Source organism: Argopecten irradians, chromosome 11, assembly GCF_041381155.1.
Source record: "Argopecten irradians isolate NY chromosome 11, Ai_NY, whole genome shotgun sequence".
NCBI classification, from domain to species: domain Eukaryota; kingdom Metazoa; phylum Mollusca; class Bivalvia; order Pectinida; family Pectinidae; genus Argopecten; species Argopecten irradians.
The window spans coordinates 1,817,751-1,838,742 of NC_091144.1; the positions used below are offsets into that span (position 1 = coordinate 1,817,751).

General features: G+C 35.2%; 1 protein-coding gene across 1 annotated transcript; it reads right to left on the reverse strand.

Annotated features, from left to right (window-relative positions):
* Positions 1 to 4,069: 4,069 nt before the first annotated feature.
* Positions 4,070 to 17,838, reverse strand: LOC138335618 (uncharacterized). Its single transcript, XM_069284787.1, has 2 exons — positions 16,997 to 17,838; positions 4,070 to 5,370 (listed from the first exon to the last, which is right to left on the reverse strand). Exons 1-2 carry the CDS (start codon positions 17,574 to 17,576, stop codon positions 5,018 to 5,020), a joined length of 933 nt encoding a protein of 310 aa, XP_069140888.1. The 5' UTR covers positions 17,577 to 17,838; the 3' UTR covers positions 4,070 to 5,017.
* Between the last annotated feature and the right edge of the window lie 3,154 nt (positions 17,839 to 20,992).

Here is a 20,992-nt window from a genome sequence, read left to right on the forward strand (position 1 = left end):
TTCTAGTTGCTGCTTAGTACTGAAATATGCATAACGATATTTTGTTTAATTAAATAAATTGAAATAACATTGTGATTGTTGACGGTTGTTTCTCGATGTACTCTTATTCGTTACTTCAGGAGATTTACCTGGTTTTCGTGAACAAACTTCATTAAAACAAAGAAACAGTAAAATTTAGACAAGGCGTCTATCAAATTGCAAGATAATAAATCAAAAACGGTTTGTATCTTTAAAGTATTTACATACGTAACTAAAGATCGTGATATTCTGATCAAGAGATAGGATTGGGTTTACTCAAAGTAAAACATTTAAATCAAACAGGTTGATATCTACAAGGTTCAAACTTCTAAGATTTTGCATTAAAATATTTCTTTGTAAAGGTTAAAATGGATATAAAAAGAAGACGTTATAGCATTTTCAATTTCACATCACAAAACAAGAAGGATTATCATTAAGATTCACTTGAAACAGATCTTATTGTAGATAGCTACACTCAGGCCTTAGTCTTGTATCACTTAGTCTTGTATTGCGAAAGTTAATAGCACGTAAAAGAAGGTTGGTTCTGTATTAAATGGTGTTCCGCCAGCTACTTTACTGTGGTATAAATAAAACATAAGTTGGTTTACCAAGGTACAGTAGTAAAATATGTATTTAGCCAGCTACTTTACTGTGGTATAAATACAACACATTAGTTGGTTTACCAAGATACAGTAGTAAAATATGTATTTAGCAGCTACTTTACTGTGGTATGAACAACATTATGGTTTCCAAGTACAGTAGTAAAATATGTATTTTAGCTACTTTACTGTGGTAAAAAAACACATAGTGGTTCCAATACAGTAGTAAAATATGTATTTAGCTAGCTACTTTACTGTGGTATAAATAAAACATTAGTTGGTTTACCAAGGTACAGTAGTAAAATATGTATTTAGCCAGCTACTTTACTGTGGTATAAAAACAACACATTAGTCGGTTTACCAAGGTACAGTAGTAAAATATGTATTTAGCTAGCTACTTTACTGTGGTATAACAACACATTAGTTGGTTTACCAAGGTACAGTAGTAAAATATATTTATTTAGCCAGCTACTTTACTGTGGTATAAACAACACATTAGTTGGTTTGCCAAGGTACAGTAGTAAAATATGTATTTAGCTAAGCTACTTTACTGTGTATCTAACAACACATTAGTTGGTTTGCCAAGATACAGTAGTAAAATATGTATTTAGCTAGCTACTTTACTGTGGTATAAACAACACATTAGTTGGTTTACCAAGGTACAGTAGTAAAATATGTATTTAGCCAGCTACTTTACTGTGGTATAAACAACACATTAGTTGGTTTACCAAGGTACAGTAGTAAAATATGTATTTAGCCAGCTACTTTACTGTGGTATGAACAACACATTAGTTGGTTTACCAAGGTACAGTAGTAAAATATGTATTTAGCTAGCTACTTTACTGTGGTATAAACAACACATTAGTTGGTTTGCCAAGGTACAGTAGTAAAATATGTATTTAGCTAGCTACTTTACTGTGGTATGAACAACACATTAGTTGGTTTACCAAGGTACAGTAGTAAAATATGTATTTAACTAGCTACTTTACTGTGGTATAAATAAAACATTAGTTGGTTTACCAAGGTACAGTAGTAAAATATGTATTTAGCCAGCTACTTTACTGTGGTATAAAAACAGCACATTAGTCGGTTTACCAAGGTACAGTAGTAAAATATGTATTTAGCTAGCTACTTTACTGTGGTATGAACAACACATTAGTTGGTTTACCAAGGTACAGTAGTAAAATATGTATTTAGCTAGCTACTTTACTGTGGTATGAACAACACATTAGTTTGTTTACCAAGGTACAGTAGTAAAATATGTATTTAGCCAGCTACTTTACTGTGATATCAACAACACATTAGTCGGTTTGCCAAGGTACAGTAGTAAAATATGTATTTAGCTAGCTACATTACTGTGGTATGAACAACACATTAGTCGGTTTACCAAGGTAAAATAGTAAAATATGTATTTAGCCAGCTACTTTACTGTGGTATGAACAAACATTAGTTTGTTTACCAAGGTACAATAGTAAAATATGTATTTAACCAGCTTCTTAACTGTGGTTAACAACGCAGATAGGGCGTTAGAATTGTACCTGCTGCCCCTATTGCATGATCGTAAAAGGCGAGTTAATTTAGGATCTTATCTTTTCTCTTCTTCCTAACTGACTTTATCTTTCCTAATGCCTCCCTTGGCACCGCCTCACTTTTGGCCTTGAGTTGAGCGTTCGCCCCTGTGAGGAAGGCTCTGGGATCTGTCCCCTGGCCGAGACACACAAAAAACTATAAAAGTGGTGGTTTCTGCTCCTGCTTGGCGCTCAGCACAAAGGGAGTGGGACGACTGGTTCGCCCGTTGTCAGTATAATGTGACCGGGTGGGGTGTGTTGCTTGGTGTCTTCGGCGGCATGCTTCAGTGATATAGCACTGGAAAGGGGGCAACAGTTCCACTATACAAGAGGACACAACACGAACATACCACAGTCTCTCAAAACACGCACCTCGCACTTCACACACGCTACACACTGCATACATGGGAGGCCGTCCTTGCATGACCCTGGCTGTAAATAGGACGTTAAAATTATCAAACAAACAAACAAACAAAAGGTTTGCCAAGGTAAAGTAGTAAAATATGTATTTAGACAGCTACTTTACTGTGGTATGAACAACACATCAGTTGGTTTACCAAGGTACAGTAGTAAAAGATGTATTTAGCTAGCGACTTTACTGTGGTATCAACAACACATTAGTTGGTTTGCCAAGGTACAGTAGTAAAATATGTATTTAGCTAGCTACTTTACTGTGGTATAAACAACACATTAGTTGGTTTACCAAGGTACAGTAGTAAAATATGTATTTAGCTAGCTACTTTACTGTGGTATAAACAACACATTAGTTGGTTTACCAAGGTACAGTAGTAAAATATGTATTTGGCTAGCTACTTTACTGTGGTATCAACAACACATTAGTTGGTTTAACAAGGTACAGTAGTAAAATATGTATTTAGCTAGCTACTTTACTGTGGTATAAACAACACATCAGTTGGTGTACCAAGGTACAGTAGTAAAAGATGTATTTAGCCAGCTACTTTACTGTGGTATAAACAACACATTAGTTGGTTTACCAAGGTACGTTACTTAAATATGTATTTAGCTAGCTACTTTACTCTGGTATCGACAACACATTAGTCGGTTTGCCAAGGAATAGTAGTAAAACATGTATTTAGCTAGCGACTTTACTGTGGTATGACCAACACATTAGTTGGTTTACCAAGGTACAGAGTAAAATATGTATTTAGCCAGCTACTTTACTGTGGTATAAATAAAACATTAGTTGGTTTACCAAGGTAACATAGTAAAATATGTATTTAGCCAGCTACTTTACTGTGGTATGAACAACACATTAGTTGGTTTACCAAGGTACAGTAGTAAAATATGTATTTAGCTAGCTACTTTACTGTGGTATAAACAACACATTAGTTGGTTTACCAAGGTACAGTAGTAAAATATGTATTTAGCTAGCTACTTTACTGTGGTATAAACAAAACATTAGTTGGTTTACCAAGGTACAGTAGTAAAATATGTATTTAGCCAGCTACTTTACTGTGGTATAAACAACACATTAGTTGGTTTACCAAGGTACAGTAGTAAAATATGTATTTAGCTAGCTACTTTACTGTGGTATAAACAACACATTAGTTGGTTTACCAAGGTACAGTAGTAAAATATGTATTTAGCCAGCTACTTTACTGTGGTATGAACATCACATTAGTTGGTTTACCAAGGTACAATAGTAAAATATGTATTTAGCCAGCTACTTTACTGTGGTATAAACAACTCATTAGTTGGTTTACCAAGGTACAGTAGTAAAATATGTATATAGCTAGCTAATTTACTGTGGTGGTATGAATGCACAACACATTAGCTATTACATAGGAATGTACAAAACATGCCGAATGGTTGTGGATAATGAATAAAAGAGCCAAAAACCGTGAACGGAACAGAAGCCGGTAATAAAAGAAACAATAATTCTAAAGTTTAATTTACATATCATGAAATGTCCATAAAATGCTCTTTATTACAACAACAAAAGAAGAAGATAACAATCACATGCATAAACAACGCAGGAAGTCATTTTTGTCTCATACATTTACATACAACTGCAAGTTGTATGCATCATTCACTTATCAAATATATTGGAACAAGCTATGATATACGTATACATTGTACGACGATAAGTGTTAATGGACACAGCAGGACAACGTCATCACAGGGAGACTGTATACAGGATATGGCACTGTGATGCAGTAGAAAGGATAACTCTTAGTGTACATTCGTTGGAATCCTTATACAAAGTCTTTCATCAACCCATGGATAGCGAGTGAGTGAATCAAGGACAGAACTGCAGCCATGGCCATTACGACATATTGACTGATTGTAATGATTTAAGATGATTATGTAGAAACGTGTCTGGCGCCACATTACCTATATATAGTGTAGTTCAAGGACGACTTTTGTAAACTTTTACCTATATTACTATATAGACCAATATGGAGATCGGATAGACTGAATAAGGCGTCACATTTTGTCAATCCTGTATCTTGATCTAGAAATGGTAAAGAGTAAATTAAAAATATAATACATGAATGCATTATCTAATAGACTTAATGTTCTGTAATACAATACACGTTATTTATTGAATGGCTTAGGGCCACCCTAATTATCTTATATCAAAAAATGAATAAAAACGGGAGTTAAGTAACATCCCTGGTTTTCTATTTCATAAAAGACCAGATGTCTCATATTCGGGAATCCAATCGTAGAAACGCAGTACAGCGGAAAACTAATTTGTATAAATTTTAGTTAAACTATTTAAACTTAACTATATTTTCCCATATGTACAAGCGCACTCTAATTCATAAACATGTAGACGTATTAGTTTTAACATTCGAATACATCGTCTTATTCATGACGAGCATGCGCACTATTGTTTCTATACGTTATGTCCGGTAAATGAGCAGGAAGTGACGACAGATTCGATTTTTCCTCACAATCTACCAACCACTTGACAATTCTCTGTGTACAATCCAGTTTCTTCCGAAAATACGAATGAAGAACCTTTTGAGTTAAATTCAGATGCTCTGTACTTTTGTCCAACTCATGAATGTCTTCAATATCTGCCACGGTAATATCATTTATATCCTTGAGTTTCCGGAACAGTGGGTTGGTGACCTGGTTCCGTGGAGTGAATGGTATCCTGGAGGTGTTGTTGTAAGGATAGCTGTCTTCATCTTCAGTATCACCATCTTTGTTTCCTGTAACACAGGATATTATAGTAAAATACGGTTATAACGAACATCGGGGGGGGGGGGGGTAAACTAGATTACTTCGTTATAAACAAAGTTCATTATATACATATGGCAAATATATTCTAATAAGCTTGCATGAAAATTAAAGTACTACGTAAATAAACTGTTCATGTTGATAAAGGTTAAGGCAAGCAGTGGGATTTATTGGAGAGATTTCCTAGGTTACAGCTAAACAAAGGCGACTCTCATCTCATTGCTCATTTTCAAACTATTAATTTTGATTGGTATTCTACTTTGGTTAACGTTTTTATAGCGCATTTTTTAAGATGCATTTTAGCAGGTAGCTACTTATTTAAGATACAAACAACAGAATAATTACTGTGTAATCGGGTATTATATTTTATGACGGAAAGATAGTATGATGCTAATTGTGGCATTTATAGCTTTCCGGAATGTATCAAGAAACAACTGACACTACGGTGTATATGTATAGAGTTAAAGTTTCCCAATGCGTGACAGTTATTTATCACGCGTAGCTAAATTCTGCCATCAAGTTAGTTTCGGTCGAATTACGGTAACCCGACTTTGACCAGACAGTTATGGCGGTAAGTCGAGTAATAACATAGCTTTTTGAGATAATCATATCAACCAGTCGAATTATACCATGACTTTTTGAGAAAGTTATGTCAGAAAGACGAGTTTTAATACGACATATCCACATATTCATATTGGAAAGTCGAGTTACACTATCTCGACTGACTATTGTGGATCTCGTCGTAATAAGTTAATTTTCCAGGATATAAGTCGACTTGCCGAAATAAATATCTCAACAAGTCTTGTTATAACTCAACTAGTCGACATAATCATCTCGGCAAGGTTAGTTACTTAACTCGACCTTAAATAACAGGGTGGCAGAAATATGCTACCATATAAATCATTTGAGTAGATCGTATACTTTATATTTGAGTCATTATTTTACATTTTTGGGAAAAATGGAAAATGAAATATTGCTCTTTGTTATCACACTTCACCCTAATAAAGGAGGTGTCCACAATTTTACTCTCCATTACAAATACTCTCAGGACATTTTCTGTTTATGTGTAAATTAGTTAAAAAAATTAAAATCCGAGAAAACAGATTTTGGATAAATAGCGCGTGCAAGCAACAGAACAATGTTTTGTAAATATACCTAGCTAAATAGTAGTAATAATTTTATTAATTTTGGATGCTAGATATAATGATATCAGTTTCAAAACTATCGGTTACCATGCTAACAAAAATGGAGGCCTCTGATTGGTTAATTAAATTTTGGTAATATCAGATTAAAGTGAAAATTGGTATATAGTGGTTATTAAGTATGCTGCATAACATAAGAACACTTTCGAAAAGCTTGGTTTCCATGGTAACAAAATGAGCGACTCTGATTGATTGAAATTTAGATATTTTAAGATATAAGTGAAAATTGGTACATATGGGTTATGAGGTATGCCGAATGCGATAGTAACAATTTTGAAATACTTTGTTGTCATGATAACAAATAAAGGGCCCTATTCTTTTTAGTTTAAATATACTCTATTTGAAAATCAAATGTAATTGTGTTTCGTTCTTTAATCGATATAAATTAAATTTCAAATAGCTTTTATCTACCTAAGAGGGAACGATAATCTTAATTTGTATCTTTAGAGTTTGAGTTACGAACGAAAACAAATTTCTTTCCAATTATTATTTCATTTCTGATATTAAAAGAGAAACCATTTGTTTCATCCAAGATCATATGTAGTTGTTAGAACTTTTTGTACCGTTAGGGATAATGTAAGTTTACAAATACACTTATGGAATATGTGTTAAGTTACCCGATTCCATCACTACTTGGTGTTTTATTACGGTAAATATGGTCAATTTTGAATTACAGTTACAGTTGGATATTACATATGGCATGTGTTTAAAATTATTTAAAAGTGTGGACAAAATCGATAACATGCCAAATATTTGGTGTGAACTCAATACCCTTAAATTTTATTTTGTCAAAAATTTGACATTGTTTGAAAAAAAAAATCATTTGAAGTAAAAATCATTAGTAAATATCAATAAAAATCAGTATACATTGAAGAATGAAGTATCTTTCGTTAACAAAACTAATTAAAATAAAACAAAATGTGTTCAAAAGGCGGCCACAAGAGCATTGTTAGAAAACATCATTTTAGACCATTTATACCCTTTTGAAATATACAAAATAGATAAAAAAAAAACACATATAAAGTAGTGATATACCTAGACCTAAAACACTGCAAAATTTCAAAAATAAAAAACACGGAGCGTTGGCAGATTTTGCGACCCCACCTTTGAAATTTAAGAGTTGTTTGTTTGTTCGTCCTATAAACAGCCAGGGTCATGTGAGGACGGCCTCCCATGTATGCGGTGTGTTGCGTGTATGTGTGCGATGTGCTTGTTTTGGGAGACTGTGGTATATTCGTGTTGTGTCTTCTTGTATAGTGGAACTGTTGCCCTTTTTATAGTGCTATATCACTGAAGCATGCCGCCGAAGACACCAAGCAACACACCCCACCCGGTCACATTATACTGACAATGGGCGAACCAGTCGTCCCACTCCCTGTATGCTGAACGCTAAGCAGGAGCAGAACCCACCACTTTTATAGACTTTGGTGTGTCTCGGTCAGGGCATAGAACCCAAAGCCTTCCTCAAAGCGGCGAGCACTCAAAAGGCCAAAAGTGAGGTGGTGTCAAGGGAGACGTTAGGAAAAAAGAAATAATAAGATCCTAAATTTAGTCGCCTTTTACAATGATACGATAGGGGTAGCAGGTACAATTATAACGCCCTAATTGGAGGGCAAAGAAACTCGAGTTTGATAAACACGAGTCAAACAACAGTTACGTGTTGGGAACCCCTGTTAATCATGCAATCCGCCTACATATTTTTCTAAAATGTGATATATGTTTGCAGGAAATTATTTGAGGCGTCATGGCAGAAACAATTTATTGAAGTCAGGATTTCGAGGACAGCGGGATCAAACGGCTGCCTTCGCTGGACTTTGCAGCCTATTTTGGCATTGACATTCTTTGAGGTATTGGTTGTTATAGTTATTTGATAAAAAGTAAATGGTATGATGGTCGTCTGGAAATTGTGATATTTGCAAAAATAAAAACTTCTAGGACTCGTTTTGTAAAATCTCGAAATGAATACTTATGTGAGATCCAATATATCTCAAGACAATTTGCTTCTTAAAACACTTCTAAAGAACTGAAAATAAAACATGTTTACATTTTAATAGGTCAGCAATGTTTTACGTACATATGTTATACATTGAAGTAACTCCAGTAAAATAAACGACAAGTAATGGAGACAACGTTAATGTGAACAATAGGGAACACGAGACATATACAGGTAACTTATTGGAGATATGCATGAAATAAATATGAGAGAATCAAGTAAACTATGTTTTGAGGAGTGGCATACACTCCTAACGTAATAGAATGACTACTGTACATGTGATATAAACGGTCAAATGAAGACAAAATTGTTTGTTCTTCAAGTCAGTAAATCATTTGCGAAACAGACTTTGAGTAGATGACCAGTCTAAACGCAGTTCTCTGAAATTGCGGAAGCGTATATATTTATTAAACAGATCATGTCGGTGTGAGCGTGGTGTTTGGAAGCCAATCAGATACTATAATGAGAGTTGACTTAGTACATGGACGATGCCTTATTATGACCTAAGACATTTTAGATTCACCTGGTGTCATTTATCTGGCTCATCAAAAAATGAATAAGAATAGCGATTATACACATATATACAGTAAAACATGTCTTAGCGACCACCTCTGTATATGACCACCTGCTTAATAAAACCAAATTTTAGGGTCCCAAGTGAGCACATCAACCTGTGCTTGTGTCATTTTCTAGACAGGTTTGACGGTACTTAGATTAATTCTGAAAATATACACGGAATATTAACAGATTTAATTTTTCATTGTACAAATACTTTTATCAATATTCGACTTGTTTATCGTCCTCAAGTTACACTATTCCGTCTCGTACACAACAGTAATCGTTATATAGTTTATTCATTCGTTCATGATCCTACTTTACGCGCAATAAATTCTGCGATTTACCTGTCATATGTTCCTGAAATCATAATATACATTCCTATCAATATGATAATTATAATGATGATTGAAAATATTCTAAACCGGTTTGACCTAAAAATCGATAGGGCCAAGTACCCAGGCGAATCCCCAACTTCGGTATTGAAATTGGCGAAGTATATAAATAATATGTATATTGTTTATATATCTATATAATTACATACTTGTAATGAATGAAGGAGTACCAGTCTGATTTACGATTGTTATGTAAGCAAAATCGAACATCGACTACCAGAGACTGTCTCCAGGTATTGTGAAAAGCTACAATTATTCACGCTTCTTATGAATTGTTTTTGGCAGAAGGGACATGATATGATTTATCAATAGACCATAAGAGAAGAGATAAGCATTTATGCAAATGATGACGGTTACACTTCATTGATGGAATGAGATGGAATGATGACAACAACAAACGTGGTGTAATGATCAGTAGTACAATGATTTCGGTGATGAGACGATATGTGTATTCTGAAGGCCATACGTTTACTCTTCCTGGAGACGTTCTGGCGGGACACAGACGGCCGTGTAGAATCCTGCCTCGAGATGTTGGGACGTTGGACAGTTTTTCTCGACGCACTCTGCCTCGAGATGTTCTGCCTCGAGATACTACGTCTTGGATGTATTGGCGATGTAGGTCGTTCCATAAAACTCGTGCCAAAAGCCACTTTTCTATAGGGCATGTCGCATTCTCACCTAGTCTTTCAGTGTGTCCGACATAATGTAACAGGGGATGAGCAGCCTCATACCGAATACTTTCCCACATATCCATCACAAACCGGACCCGCCATGATGTCAGAGAAATCCATGACAGGTGTAACGTCTGATTTCACTTTGTGAAATGAATTCGGTAAGTAATTTACGATTTGAATAGCAATTTAATCCTGGTTTAATCCGCTATAGAGGCTTTACAGGGGCATGTAGGGGAGAACCGACATATATATAAACCCCTACATAGGCAGGTAACCTCCGAATGTACACCTATTACTAAAAAGTTAAATACATTTAAAAAAAAATCTTAAAAAGAATATAAGATAAAATCAAACGTATGCGGTATTGATGCACGCACGTGATAAAGGATATTTAAAATAGCGCATTGGATGATTTGAATGATTTAAACATTTTATTTAAAAAAAATATTTGAAATAGGATCGAAGAGCAGCCCATATGAGTTATCTCCCTATGTAACAACTAGTACATAGCAAAAACATAAGATATTATGTTTGATATCTTTACATACATAATCGACCAATTTTACAACCACATGGATTGATTCTTCATTTATAAAACAATATATTTACTATAATTTTGAATCATGTGATAGAAATCTACACCTGTGTTTAGTTTATCAAATATATGTAGAAAAATCATAAATTTCATTATATTAAACAATGTATTTGTAAATTCATTTTTTTATTTATGATTTCGTACCCTATCTGAGGCCTCGTCAAAGATTGAGTGACCCCGTAGCTGACCTCCATATTTCGCCTGTATCGAACGCGTTAAATCGTTCCGATATAAAACATCAACCTAGAATGGTTTTATAACTTTGGTTTTTCAACCCGTCATCAAAGATTTTATAATTTGTACTTATTTACGATCACATCAACATTTCCACTTATCTATATCAATAACACTGATGCGACAGAAACGCTTCCTGATATGTATGACAGGTAAATTACAATACGATAGTATATATAAGTTGACTAGGCCTTCACTGACGGGTTTGTTGGCTAATCCGTCTATAGATTAAAACTAACAACAAAGTGTAATTATATATAACAATCGGATTAGACATTATAATTAGCTTTAAATTTAGTTTTAGTGTTTTAGAATGAAATTTAAATTCCTATTAATATATCATGGACTTCAGTAATATTTGGCAATGTCGATATACAGGTCCGATATTAAAACACTAAAGTCATTGTCTGGTAAGATTATTATATACAAAAATGTTGTTAAAAATTAAAACCTTATATTTGCATATATACATCTTTGTATAAATGTTTGAAACTAATATCACCTTTGTAGTTATTTTGTATACTTATGTGTCTGGACCTCGTCTGGCACTCCGTCTCTCGGTGCGTTCGACTTATCGTCGTTCGTCAACACTTCCTTTAAATCGCTACCAAGTTTTCAAATATGTTTGGATAAATGAATACATAATTTGAATAAATGGTTATTCTGACTCTGAACGGGGTGGGTGCGGGTTGTAGAGATGTCATATCTTAAATCACTAAGTTTTCTCGTTTTTCATGGATTTTAAAGGGACATGAACCTAAATAAACCATGTAAATTTGAGTAAAATACATATTTAAGACGTGTCAGATACCTTATTAAGTAATATATCAGTTATTGTGCAAATGTGTCAAATAAAATATTTATAATGGAAAGTCCATATTTCCGTATTTTGAACCGGCCCGGTCGAATTTTGTAATGATAGTATAGCAGTGTTGAACTTTAATGACCTCCCACAATGCACTGCACAAATTAAATGAATGTAAACAAAATGGTGGGTCAAAAACGTGGGTGAAGCGAACACAAGCGAATTCCGATAGAAAACAGTGTACGTCAAGAGTCAGTAACGTGCGCGATTGGGAAAGTAGGTAAATATAAATGGATCGCTGAAATGCAAGAGACGGGAGCAAATCCCCACTTTCTACTTGCGTGATGTGCATATGTGCAATAAGTCAGAAACCTCCCCTTCGCGGTGTTCTGTCAAATGAAAAGTCTCGTTTGACTTTTGACTTATCATTCTTACGCTAAATACAAATTGTTTTATAACAAATATGGCTTAAACTTCATTTGACAACCATCGTAAATTAGAAAATAATCTTAAAATGTGGAAAACTAATGTTCCTTGTCATGTCATCAAGTTTGTTGTTCATTATAATCTTGCTTTCGGCCAGCTTTCGTTTTGTGTTCCAAAAATAGAATATGACGGTCTATTTTTATCCTTTTCGAGGTAGGTATTCCCCACGTTTCCCTGTCGTTTTAGATAACCAATCATTGTAATAAAATATTCAAAAAGCATCTGAAAACCATATATAAGCATACATAACAAATTATTTAAGGTTCATGTCTCTTTAACCAACTTTGGTCAGAACATTCCTGAAATGAAGTTTATATTAATGCTGGCTATATCACCTCTGGGACATGAGAAGCCGGGCACAATAGGAAAATAGAGAGATAAATCCATCAATTCCTTTCTTTGCATAAGTCAGGAAAGCGTTTTAACCAAATATGGCCGGACACAACCTTGGGGAAGGGTAACAGAGCTTGAATAAATGTTTGCTATAACTTGTTGAGGTAGGTTCCGATAGGGGGTAAGTAAATGAATTGGCTATTTGTAACAACAGTTTTGTATCGATTTTACCATATACAATACATATACATATTCCCTATAGGGGAAAATGAAAGTAATAAACTTAAATCAGTACGTAAGTTGTCACAAACGTAAGAACGGATTTTTCATGAAAATTGAAAAGAAGTTTCCATGGTAACGTGGACAAAAGCTATAACTCTAACATCTCTCATCACCTGGGGCATTTGGAAGAAGTGATAATTACTATACATTGTACATCACTGTAATCACCTGATCATAAAGCACTTCATGGAAGTTAGTCAAAGCCAGCAAGAACCGTGTTCCGTGTTTAGGGAGAGGGAAATGTGTGTGTAAATAGAGGTTACACAGTGAGTGTTTGTTGGATATTGAATTTATTACACACGAGTGAGTTATTTTTTAAAAGTTAAAAAAAGACACGAGCTTTAGCAAGTTAGGTCATATTTAATGAAAGGTATATTCTGCCAAGTATGTATCTTCTGGATTTTCTATATATAAAGCAAGTGTTTTAGCTATTTATGTTTGTTTTATGAGAGTATCTCTAGCAACACCTGCATTGCAAGCATTTTAATTATGCATGCTGCTCCATTGTATGATCGTAAAAGGCGACTAAATATGGATCCTTTATCGCGTGGCTTTACCAAACAATATCATGTATTTAATATCTAGTGTTCACCATAAGAGAGTATTATCTTATTATCATTTACTGGTTTGAAGTGACAGAAAGGTTTTCCTGGGAAAGAAACCTTCTCTATATTTGAGACAGAAATCCAATTTATTTTGATCTAGGTAGCCACTAGAATTAAGATCCCAGATTTAGTCGCCTTTTCCTATCATGCAATGAGGCAGCAGGCAAAATTCTGACATCATACTTGCAATGTAGATGTTGCTTAATATTTTCTCTTACAACGAAACTTAAATAGCTTAAACACTTGCTTTAAACATGGAAATCCAGAAGATACTTAGTTGACAGACAATAACATTCATTGAATGTGACCCAATTTATACACGTGACCCTGCAAATATGACCATCCGATGTGTGTAATCTTAAGTTGATCGTGACTAAACACAAATCAAGTAAAATAGTTTCATCTCAATAACCGTGAAATTAAGATTCCTTTAGTCGCCTTTCACGATCATGCAGTGGGGCAGCAGGCATCATTCTAACATCCTACCTCAGTGAAGGCGTTGCTTGAAATTAAGCTAAAAACTAGTCTAAATAATTTTAAATCCTGCTTTAAAAATAGGAAAACAGCATATGCTTAGTGGACAGATGATACCATTCATTGAAAATGACCTACTTTATGTACGTGACCTAGCCAATATGACCCTAGGATATAATCATCTTAAGCAGGTCATGTCAAGATCCTTATGAAGTACTAAACATCAATTTCAAGCTATCAAATCTTTGAAAAATCCTAGTTTTTTGATGCTAAAATAGAATAAATGCTTAACTAGGTCACTGTGAGCTTCTTTTTGAACTTTTCATCAGTTTTCTGAACTGAATTAACAAACACACTATTTACAGGCAAAATCTGCAAAATGGTATCTCTATTCTAATATTTTATTAATTAAATATTGGGGTTACTTTGTTCATAAACGAAACTTGTAACCACTGTAAATGAAAAGCAACAGTCTCATTGCTATTTCATGTATGATGCATGTTAATTGATTCATTCGTGATGTGCTTTAAAGAAGTCGTGCTGTGCATGCTAGTACGAATGAGCAGACTACAGTTTTTTGATGATTTTAACGTCAGCTTTCAATGAAAGTATTCTTTTAAATTTAGTCAGTCAGACGAAAATTGCCCGAGAATAACTACGGGAGATGTTCAGAAACCATGACAATACATGTAACACTTTCCAAAATAAACCGCGAAAATCGGGTACGGTGGTACAAGCCAAAGCTGGCAGGGAGTGTTGAGAATAATTGGTCAATGATGATTCTTAGTGATGAAATGGAAGTGGTTTTAGGTTATGATAGGAAAATCTATGTATAGAGAAGACTGGCCGAGAAATTTGAAGCAGTCTGTTTGGGAACGTACGGAAGCCACTTTTCCCGCTCTGGGGTATCGGGGATGTTTGACGGCGGAACACTCGCGGAAGTTGATGGAAATATAAACTCTGACAAGTTTATTAATGTTTTAGTAGGTTTTTTTATGTTGCCAGTTGTAGCTAAATATTTCTCAAATACGTCAAAGATTTTTCAAGAGAATAATTGTCCAGTGCATCAGTCTTAGAGGACCCAAACGTGGTTAGCCTAGCCTAGTCAATCTCCGTATATCAGTATGATAGAAACTGTGTGAAAAGATTGGAAGACACCAAAGATAGGCCGACCTGAATATGCATTTTCAGGAGCAAACAATGCTGGAACAGGAAAACTTTCATATTGGAAGGAATTCCAGTCTACTGATGAGCCAGTAGAGAGCTTTTTCGCGAGCCTCGGGAAACAGAAACAACAGAAGAAAAACAAATCAGGATAACAAAAAAAAATCACGTGTTCTCTGTTCTGTCCAAAACATCTTTCACAGATATTGGAGAACTGCGATGTTGGATGTTCAAACAAAAACAGGCTGAGGCTGAGACATTGCATCACCTACTCAGTTAGGAGGGAAATGATAGCTATATCCCTGTCATGATATCAACTGCATCATGTGCCAGCAGCATTGATTGAACTCATTACATGCACGTGCATATTAAACAACTTGTTTTGTCAGTGTGAGGCAAACGATGACTAGTGTGAGGCAGACGATGACCAGTGTGAGGCAGACGATGACCAGTGTGAGGCAGACGATGACTAGTGTGAGGCAGACGATGACTAGTGTGGAAGTACACCTCTACTTGGCCTGTTATCTGGTGAACTCAATGATATGGAAAATAGATTGGGAATTTCATTTAAAAAAAACCTCAAAAGACTATTATTTTAAGGTTAGTCTATATCTGTATAACTGAGATGCACACTTGTATATGCCGTAATACCTAAGGCAATATTCTTATAATTAACCTTTGTTCTTACACAATTGAAGTAAAATACTTGCATGTCATATTATTGTACATCAATTGTAAAGCTTAAGATTTTTTGCAACAGATCTCTTCTGGAGATAACTACATTTTACATAAGACAACAATATACACTAATAGAAATAATCACCAAACATTTTAAGAATCTAAGATTTAAGAAAATAAGAATATCACCACCTTAGCATCATTCAAAGAAGTCCCACGGGAATTCATGTCGTATTGGAAATATGGCTAGCCATTCCTACCAAACAAAACTTTTATTTTGGTTAATACCAAAATGATTATGAACTGTAAGCACGGCAAAGGGGCACGACACGGTAGTTTAATATACATATAATTAGTTTACAAAAATATCCAGTTTCAAAACAGCACAACACCCAAACGACGTCATCATTTTGCGTACTATATTATCGCCACGCACTGTACCATACCGTTGGATCAACAATGCAATCAGCTGGGAAAATGTGAAGTGGGCGGAGCTTTGCAAAATCAGAATGCAAGGAGCGATATGATCGGCTAATGGGACAGAAGCGGATGCTCTAAAATTTCTTTTGTTAGATGACGTTTTTCGATCAATTATAAAGGAAAATACGACATGTATGCATCAAAACTAAAAAATGAACAATGACATTCTATCCTCAGATCAGGTTGCAACTGTCAGGTAACGTGATAAACGTGGATTACCAATCAAAGTTTCTGATAGCTTATATCCAACACGTGTGTTTACAAACACTTTATGTCAATATATCTGCTACTTACAGAAATATTTCTGTACACTTGAGGAGGAAATGGTGACCCTATGTTCTTGCAGTTCGATGAAAATAATAATGACTCGATGATGTCACCGGGCGTAGGAAAAGCACCATTTATATTACATGTACCCCATCCACTCCCGAGACCCAGGAAAAGACTTCATTTTGATACTGTATACAGTGTTAACTCATTTGAGTTTTGATCATATTGATAAAATGATTAAAACTGTCCGAAGAGGATTAATTTTATGCATCTAAGCGAACGAAAAGGGAAACAATGATGTATGACGTTCGTTCAAAGAAATAAATTTTAATAACCGTATTGTTTCCAATACATATGTGTAATAAATATTTACCTCCATTGTCCCAGCACAGTCGTGTGAGAGGTTGATCGAAAGGCACAGGAGTGGGACACCGGCTTCCGCTCTTCCCAGACCTGACCGGATTTGAAGGAGTTGCCGCCAGCATTCTTTTATACATTCCATTGGATGAATATACTTCCTGTGTATCACGTGGTACGATTGGACGACCATTTCCGGCTTTGCCCTCCATTGCTAGTTTATATCGCTCCCGTCGTGTTCCAACAATGGGGGTTTCCGGTCTGTTTTCATCAACCTCTCGAAGTATAGGAATAGAATCGTTCGTGTTAAATGCCTGGCGTTTTATTCTGTCTCTTTCCTTTAACCTATGCCCAGATCCACTTCTTGTTCTCGGGGCCGAAAATATGTCCCTTTGTGGTGATTCGCGGAAGGGATGAGATATCCCGGTAGGGGGCAATCCACTTGGTGGTGTCTCCTTAGCGGGGAACCTATTTTGTGGAATTCCATGCGAGATCTCAGCTGATGGTGTGTCCTGTCGCTGACGCCAGTTTGTTGGATTTGAATATTGAGGGTTCCGCTTTGACACTAATATTTTTTGAGGCGACGAAAACATCATTGTGACAGCTCATGTAATTTAGACTTTAATATAACCAACTCCAATCTGGTGTCAGAAGAAAGTCCTCAACAACGTACTGTGATAATTATAATCCATACCGATACCACCGCCACACCAATAATGTATCCCATCATGTATATCACTCACTGGCTGTATGTAGCGTTAGGAAACGAGAATTTTCAAATCCCGATAAAACTCGTGACTCGTTCAACACTAAACGCCATCTTGTTCAGGTACACGACATTAAAGAGGTAAGTACAGTGGTCAGCCCACGGGTCAGCACTGTTTACACATCGTTATATACATCAGACAATGGTAAAACACGCTACATGATTATTGGGCCTTAATACACAAACGAGTTCGGAAGGGATTACTATAATATTAGTGTACAGCATTAATCGGGTTAGCAACATGTTGAAATCCACAATGTGGTGTAGGAGTTAGCACGTGGTCCGCCTGGCACGATGGCGATCAGGACAAATTTAAAATTTGAAAGGTTAAAACAAAACATGAAAAATAATGAATAGTGTATTAGTTCGAAGCGCTGCTTCTGCAGACTGCTGTCATCAAGATACCAGTGTTGGATCATGAAATACGTTCGTTTGAACTTGAGAACAGGCTTGACAGTATGTGTGGTGCGGATAAAGGGAACATTTTATTGAAATATTGGACAAATCAGGATATCAATCACATGATATTGGATTAATATCTGAGTCTGACACAAACTCAATCAAGATTACTCTGTGGCTTCTAACAGACCATATCCTTTCCAAACACGCATAGGACTAAGAAGGAAACTACCCGCAATTTTGATTAGGTTTTATCAAGATCAATTTAGATCGCTTTAGATCGGAGGATAAAGCTATTAGTCAGATGAATTGGATTGAATTAGATCCGCTTTATTACTTATATTGTTACAAACTTTTCTAGATTTTTTTTTATTTTTTTTAATTTCAGGGGTCGGATGTTAAAATCTGTGATTCTGTATATTTTTTTGTGTGTGTCAATACAAATTATAACATTGGAAAAAATGATACTTTTGCAGTTTTCTCTAAGACGCTTTAATTTTAATTATGAGATTTAGTAAAGAAAACTGTCACCCCTGAAAGACCAATCAATTTCCATAATAAATAGCACTATAAAGTTCTCAATAGGTTGGCTCCTGAAGGTCGCATTGTATAACGTATACGTAATGATCAGTGATCTATGATGTCAGACTGACCTCATTTGCTTTATCTAAACATGTGTGTAGGTCATTTATTATTTTCATCCGACTTGTTTGAAATGTGGAAACGTGTGGCAATCTAATTCCGACAATGGTTTAGCGTGCTTTACATGAAGTCCTCGTCCATTGCTTTGACTAAAAATCATTTTCCCTTTCTTACAGTTGACCTTTGAAATTATCATCTATGTTTACAATGTAATACGATCACAGATAAACCGAAAGGAAACTTTTAAAATGGAATCATTTTACTCAAATCGATAACCTTTTTTCAATACATTATAAGGTAAAGTACCTTTTACAATCACTTCGCCTGCGACGTCTTTTTGATATATCTTATCTGTATTAAAAAACCAACCATATGAGTGCAAACATGGCTTCCAAAGGAACTTATTTAGCAAGATGTTTCTTCGACGGTAGGTGGAGGAAATGTTTTTAATATATATCTTTAATGTAATTATGTGCATTTGTTGTTAGAATCAAACTGATAATGGCCCGCTTGATTTTAATGTTTAAAATGGTAATGTAAAACGACATTGATAAGTTTGAATAGTTACAAATGTTCCTAGCTTAATGCTAATACAGTAAAACCTTCTTCAGGGGTATCTATTTCATACAAAGTCTTTGTTTATTACGAAGTAAAATCATGTTCCCGGTTTTGGCTCCTCTTTATTTATACTTCCTCGAGAAACGTATAGCGAATTTGGTTATAACGAATCCTTTTTTTAATACGATGTGATTCCGTGGTACTACACTAATCATTAACTTCTGAATAACTTAATTAAGATAGATTAAAGTTCATTTTTATAACGCGGGTCTCCTTATGTTTCCCGCCGTCGTCCTTATTACCACGCGATAGTTTACCATACTGTATCAGACTACAACACAGCGAATCAATCGTCACTGTTTACATAGCAGAAAATCTGCGTTTATTTGCTGTTGTAATTTATTGCTTTTAACATACCTTATGTATGTATTGTTTTTAGCTGTCTTGGTATGTCAATAGCATTGTGAATTTCAGTTCAGAAAATTGAAGAAGAAGTAGGTCACACTTTCATTTATATATAAGTATTAAAAACAGAGCACTTTCATTTTACAACGACTTTCCAGCTTCAGATTACTGTCAATTTTGATATGACATATTCAAATATTAATACCGTCTGGCAACTAAGTATTTTCTCGTCTACCTACGTTGAAAACAGGTTTTTAAGTTATCAAAGTTTGTTTTAATGGAGAATCCCAAGCAACACTTACACTGCAGGTTGGGTATTAACATTGTGCCAGCTACTACATTGTACATTGCATTATTACGTAAAGGCGACTAAATGTGATATCTTTCACCTTGTTGCTAACTAAATGTTGGTTTCCTCTTTCATGCCAAACAACCAAGACAAGGTTATATTCTCGGGAACATGTTCCTGTCACTGGAATCCAGTTAATCTCAAACACTCTCACACTGTTCAGTAAATGTTTTTACTGGAAGCCAGACAATCTCAAACATTCTCACACTGTTCAGTAAATGTTTTCGTTGTAGGTATGTCTATGGTACGTGTTGGTGCATATTTTATTATAATGTAGTGGTGTGTTTTCACTAGCGTGCATGACGTGTCAATACTTTAAATAATCTAAAATGTTATTTAAAAGAAAAAATTCTAGTACAAATATGCTTTGCTTAACGCTCAGCAGAAAGGGAGTGGAACGACTGGTTCGCCCGTTGTCAGTATAATGTGACCGGGTGGGGTGTGTTGCTTGGTGTCTTCGACGGCATGCTTCAGTGATATAGCACTATAAAAAGGACAATAGTCCCACTATACAAGAATAGACAACATGAATATACCGCAGTCTCCCAGTACACGCACCTCACACAACATACATGCAACACATAGCATACATGGGAGGCCGTTCTTACATGACCATAGCTGTTAATAGGACGTTAATTAATCAAACAAACAAACAAGAAAAAAAATATTTTTAAGCAAACGGTACATTACAGAAAAGACTAACAGATGTTGCGCAATATCGACCGTTATACTAATGGCCATCGTCGGAGAACCACGGATGATCGCACTACACCACGCTATACTTATCACCCATGGAACAGTTGATTTTGTCAGAGCACCGGTACAATGACGTCACTCTATAAATAGAAAACAATCTACATAACTGTTTTAAAATGAGAACTTTTCAGACTGGA